The following is a 5,856-nucleotide window of genomic DNA, read 5'->3' as shown; positions in this document are numbered from 1 at the left end:
CCCATGCGCCGCCCCCGTCCCCTCCGGCAGGGCGTCGCCCCCGCCCTGCGCACGTACAACACGCTCATCATCGCCTGCAACATGTGCAACCAGCCGCGCGAGGCGCTGGGCGTGTACCAGGAGCTCCTCGCCGAGAACTTCGCGCCCAACTCGACGACGTACAACGCGCTGATCAGCGCCTACGGCAAGCTGGGGCAGCTGGACAAGGTCCTCGAGGTGTGTTTGCTGTGCGTGGCCCTCATTGAAGTTGGAAGGGGCGGCGTCACCTCAAAGCCTGAGCTGCAGGCGGGCGGCAGAGGGGGCAGAGAGCGGGCATGGGTTGCCCCCCAAAGGCGGCGGACTCGGCAGGGCAAGGCGCCGTCCGCGCAGGGCGCACTCGGTCAAGGTCGCGCCGGCTGGCGGTTCTCCTTGCAACAAGCTTCCGCACCACTCTGCACTGCCTGCATCCTGTTTTCTGGACTGTCGGGGTCCAGACAAGCCCCGACGCCTTCACTGCCTCTGCAACCAATTCAAACCCACACCCCCGGCCCAGGTGTACAAGGACATGGTGTGGAAGGGCCTGGAGCGCAGCGTCATCACGTACAGCAGCCTCATCAGCGCCTGCGAGAAGGCCGGCCGCTGGGAGACGGCCCTGCAGCTCTTTGACGAGATGACGCGCGACGGCTGCAGCCCCAACACGGTCACCTACAACTCCCTCATCACCGCCTGCGGCCAGGGTGCGCCGCTTTGGGGCTCGCGCTTTTTGGCGCAGGGAGGGGGAGGTGTGCGCGGCTTGTTCTGGTTGATTCAGTTTGGCCCCACGTGTTTTGGTTTTTGTGTGCACGCCAACGGGGCTTAAGCTTGTACAGCGAGTGTCACTTCCTTGCAAGCAAGTGCGCGTGCCCGGCGCGAACACGTGTAACGCAGGCCAAAAACCCTCACACCCCCCCTCACACCCCCCCCCCGGCTGCGCAGGCTGCCAGTGGGAGAAGGCGCAGGCCGTCTTTGAGCAGATGCCCGCCACCGGCTGCACGCCGGACGTCGTCACCTACACCTCCCTCATCTCGGCCTATGAGCGCGGCGGCCAGTGGCACCTCGCGCTGCAGGCCTTCCAGCGCATGCTCGCGCAGGGATGCCGGCCGGACGCCATCGTCTACAACGCGATCATCGACGCCCTCTGGCAGACCGGCGTTGTGTGGGCACAGGTGCGGCGCCCGGCGGCGCGCTTGGGGCCGCTCATTTGGCGGCTGGCTGACATCCTCGTGGGCGTGTGTTGGCTGCTGCGTTTCAATGACTGGCTTCTGACTGGTGTGCCGACGCACAAGCCGCGGGCTCGTGCCTTGAAACAAATGGTTGACGCGCCGCGTCGCCCCTCGGCAGGCCACCGCGCTGGAGCTGTACCACTCGGCTGTCAAGCAGGGCCACTTCCGCGCCCCCCGCGTCAACGGCCCCGGCGATGGCAGCGGGACGGGCAGCCCCACGGCAAACTCTCCAGCGGCGTTCGCGCCCGGCGGCCCCGGCGGCCCCAGCGGCCCCGGCGGCCCCGGCGCCGGCGCGCCGCTGGGGGGCGCGGGCGGGGGCCGTGGGGAGCTCAACCTGCACGCGCTCACGGCCGGCGTGGCCATGATCAGCCTGTACCTGTGGCTGTGCGACCTGCGGGACGTCGTGACGGCGCGCGGCGACGGCGCGCTGCCGGCGGCGCTGGCGATCGTGACTGACGCGGGCAGCAACAGCAAGGAGCAGGTGGGGCCGCGCGGCGCGGCGCCCAGGCCGCTCGGATCGGAGGCGCGTTTGTGTCCGCAGCTGCTGAGCTGTCGGGGTTGCGGTGCATGGAGGTGATTGCACGAGCGGTGTTGCGGTCGTACCTCAACGTGCGCGTGGGCGTCCCCCTTTGCCCCCCTCATCCCGGCCCCCAGGGCAACTTCATCATCAAGGAGGCCGTGTCCACCATGATGGCCTTCTGGGGCGCGCCCTTCAAGCCCTCCCAGGACAGGTGCGCCGCGGGGCGCGGGCGCCCCCCTCTCCCCCCCCTCTCACCGCACCGTATTGATCCGGCAGCCTGCCACGGCTCTGGTCCATCCAGGCACCCGCGGCGCCAGCACTGGGTATGCACCGCTGCGCTCTTGACAGCGCCTCTTCGGCTTGGAATGTCACGTCGTGACGAACTTTCCCCCTGTGATGACGCCTTGGCGGCCGCGGCGCCCGCAGGTCTTACTTGGGCCTGCTGGAGGCGTCGGGCCCGGCGGTGGCGCAGTGGGTCCGCACCGACGCGTTCTCCGCCCAGCTGGCCTCCCTCTTCCCCGCCTCGGCCGCGCCGCCGCTCGGCGCCGCCGACGCGGCCGCCGTGCTGGCCCACGAGCAGGCGGCGCGCGGCCAGTGCGACGAGGCGTTTGCCGCGGTCGCGCGCTTTGAGGCCAGCCACAGCCTGCAGCTGGGCAGCATGGCCGGCGCTTACCTCGGGCAGGTGGGCGGCCCCCTTGGCTCTCTTGCCCACTCCAGCGGCACCTCGCCCCGCCTGGCCCCTGCTTGCCCCCAACTTGCACCATCGTCTCTGCGTCGTCGCCGCCCATCGTGCCCTGCCTGCGCGCCCTTCTCCCCACACAAGCAAGCTTGCGTGCACCGCCCATCCCCTGCACTCCCCCGCCCTCAACCAGAGTGCCCCTGACCGCGCGCACGCGTACACACACACATACGCACGCACGCACACACACACACACACACACACACACAACCCCTCCCGCCTCGCCCCTCGGCCGCGCAGCGCACGGGCCTCGTGTCGTCCATGCTTGAGGCGGGCGCTGCGCTGGGCCTGAAGGACGAGGTGGTGCACGACGGCGTGCTGCTGCTGGACAGGACCCTCAGCTCTGTGCAGCAGGTGGGGGCGGGGCAGGTGGTGGTTACGCAGGGAGTGTACGCGTGTGCGTGCGTGGTGTGTGCGCAGGGGGGAAACGTGTGTCTTTGTGCGTGCATGAGTATGCCTGCACGCTTGCCTATGTGAGGGGGATGTGTGCGGGAGAGAGGGTGTGAGGGGGTGGGTGCGTGGGTTGGTGGGTGGGTGGGTTGGGTGGGTGTGGGCGCGCGTGCACGTTGCCCGAGCATGTTGTGTTGGTTGAGTGCGCTGCCTGTCGCTAGGCTGAGCTCGCCCCTCTGCACGCCTCATACGCCCTCCGCGCCCCCTACCTGGACCCCATACCCGGTCCCCCGCCTCCCGTGCCCCGCAGGCCCCTGCCGAGCTGCTCCCCCTAGTGGCCGGCGCTGCGCTCCGCCTGAGCGCCGTGCAGGGCGAGGGCGCCGCCGGCGCGCCGCCTACGGCCGCGGTCGCGGCGGCGGCGGGGCTGGACGCGACGTCGCTGGGCGTGATGGAGGGCAACGTGGCGCGGCTGCTGGGCGGCGACGCGACGGCCATCTCTGCGATGAGGTGCCTGAAGGTCTACCTGGAGCGCATGGGGTACAGGTGCGGGGCGAATCGGGGGGCGGGAAGCGGGGTCTGGATGGGCCCTGCACGCGTACGCACAGGATGGCCCCTACTTGCACGCGGGTGCGCGCGCGCATGCGCACACACACACACACACACACATGCACTCCCTCTTTCCTCTTCCACCCATCTGAACCGCTTAATCGTCTGCGCGCACAACAGCGGGAAGACCTCATGGCTCCGACACCGCCCCACACACACACATACACACATCAAACAAAACCCCCCTTTGCAAACCCACTCTCACAACCCCAAAGGTTCCTCGACCGCCGCGGCATCTACGCCGTGGCCGGCCTCCCCATCATGCTCGCCGTCGAGGCCGCCTTCGACATGAGCCTTCTCAACTGCCGCCCCTCGGCCGTGGCTGCTGCGGTGCTCTACGCGGAGCGCCGCCAGCGCGGCGCGGTGCCGTTCTGGCCGACCATGCTGGCCAAGATGACGGGCTACGAGGACCTGGTTACGCCGGAGCTGGCTGTCGCCGTGCACGCCGCGCAGAAGCTGTGCCGCAAGGTGCTCTACACGCAGATTTACAAGGCGCAGGCGACGGGCCTCGCGGCCGGCGCGCGTGGCGGCGGCGCGGTCAGCGGCCCCGCGGCCCAGGTCGCGCCGGTGGCAGTGGCGGCGGCGCAGCCGCAGCAGCAGCTGCTGCTAGCCACGGCGCGGCAGGCGGCGGCGGTGGCGCTGCAGCAGGCGCCGTTGGGCCACCAGTGGGTGCCGATCGCGCCCGCGCCCGCGAGCGCCCCCCTCCAGCAATTCCAGGCGCTGGCGCCGCTGCAGCGGCAAGTGTCGGTGGCCGCGGTCCCGGCCTGTGCCCCCGCCCCGGCCCCTGTCGCTGCAGACGACGGGCCGCTGCTTTTTGAGAGCCTCGCGCTGTCACTGTCGTCCCTCGGTCTCGGCGGGGGCGACCTGTCGGCCGCTGCGCTGGGTGCGGCGCTGCAGTGACCAGCCCCGGCCCGCACCAGGCCCTGCCCGGCGCCGTGGCGCCCCCCTGGCGGGCAGCTCGGCCCTGGGAAGGCTCCAACGGGCGTGTGCGCCGCGTGGGGCCGTGATACCATTGTCGGGCGCCACGACTTTTCCCGCGGCGCCTCGAGATTCGTGTTCCCCAATCAGCGGCCCGTGATCATCCGTCGCGCCGCGCGTCATCAAAGGGGTCGCCGGCGGCGCCCCGCACCAGCCGCTTAACCGGCGCCCCTTGCTGGGCCGCGCCTCGCACGCCCGCGCGCGTGTGGGCGCGCCTCTTTTTGGCTTCCTCTATCGCCTGAGAAACCATTGCCGCGCGATCAGTGCCAAGATGGTCGGCGGCTTTACCGTGAAGGCAGCCTAAATTCGCTCATGCACATACCGATTGCGATTCCCAACAGCACGCCCCGCGGCCAAACTCCCAATGGCTGCCAGGGCACATGGATTCATCATAACAGTTGAACACTGCTTATCCACCTCGACCCGCGTTCCGCGCGCGGGGCCGGCAGGCACCCGGCTCTCTGCCGGGCGCCCTCCGCCGCGTATGCGACGCGCGGGTGGGGGCTCCGCCGCGGCCGCCCTTGGTTTGGCGCCACAGCAGGGGCCACGCGCCCTGCCCCTGCGGACAGCGCACGCCGCGGGGGGCTGCTGCAGCCCAGCACCTGCGAACCGTTGCTGAGGAGTGGGCGAGCGTGGGGGCCGGCCTGCCGCCCCCTGTGGCGGCGGCCGGGGCTCCCTGTCCCTGCCGCCCACTGCACCCCAACGCGTTTGCACCGCTGCTGCGCAACACCCCGGTGGCGCGGGAGACTTGTCTTTGCGGATTGTTCAACAAAGAAACAGTACCTGACGCACCGCGCGACGGCGCGGCAGCATCAAGGCTGCCGGCGACGACGGGGCGCGCGCGGTCGCGCGCCGGGCACGCTAGTGCCCTGCTGCCGCCGCGACCCCCGAGCCGGGGCGCGATTCACGGATGGCCGACGCCGCCCTTGCCGCGCGGGCGCCTCGTGCGTGGATTCTTGTCCCTCGGCTGTATGCAATTCGCCGGCGGCCTTCAGTCCCAGCCGCCGGGCGTGTTTGCAAGCCTGCAAAGTGCCCTCGCACACTGCCTGGGCGCCGCGCGTGAACCTCACGCGGAATGCGGTGCCGCCCTCTTGCCTGCTCGCCGGACCGCCACACAAACACTTTCAATGCACTGCAAAAGCGCCGCGCAACAAAGCGCAACGCGCGGCTCTGCTTGGGGGCGGGGCGCTGCTGGCGCCTGCGTGCGCGAGGCCTCGCTCCGCTCCAGGGGTTGCGTCACATCAGGGCTTTTCTGGGGCGGGGCAAGGGGCCCCTCACAAAACTCCCACAGCCTTCGCTTTTCTCACTCAACCAATCTGGCACCCAACAGCCGCCCGGCGCGGTCCGCGCAGGTCTTTCGACCGCGGCGCCCGCGCCCGCGC

General features: G+C 70.5%; 1 protein-coding gene across 1 annotated transcript; it reads left to right on the top strand.

Annotated features, from left to right (window-relative positions):
* Positions 1 to 81: 81 nt before the first annotated feature.
* MNEG_13204 (Pentatricopeptide repeat-containing protein) lies at positions 82 to 4,396 on the top strand (the record flags this gene model as incomplete). The annotated part of the gene is made up of 9 exons (XM_014038324.1): positions 82 to 216; positions 533 to 716; positions 955 to 1,184; positions 1,360 to 1,722; positions 1,896 to 1,972; positions 2,188 to 2,443; positions 2,741 to 2,854; positions 3,201 to 3,433; positions 3,712 to 4,396. 9 exons carry the CDS (start codon positions 82 to 84, stop codon positions 4,394 to 4,396), a joined length of 2,277 nt encoding a protein of 758 aa, XP_013893778.1.
* Positions 4,397 to 5,856: the final 1,460 nt, after the last annotated feature.

The sequence above is a fragment of the Monoraphidium neglectum genome (genome assembly GCF_000611645.1).
Source record: "Monoraphidium neglectum strain SAG 48.87 unplaced genomic scaffold scaffold03687, whole genome shotgun sequence".
In the NCBI taxonomy this organism is placed as follows: domain Eukaryota; kingdom Viridiplantae; phylum Chlorophyta; class Chlorophyceae; order Sphaeropleales; family Selenastraceae; genus Monoraphidium; species Monoraphidium neglectum.
The sequence above is the reverse complement of the archived record's forward strand: the minus strand, read 5'-3'. Positions and strand labels throughout refer to the sequence as shown.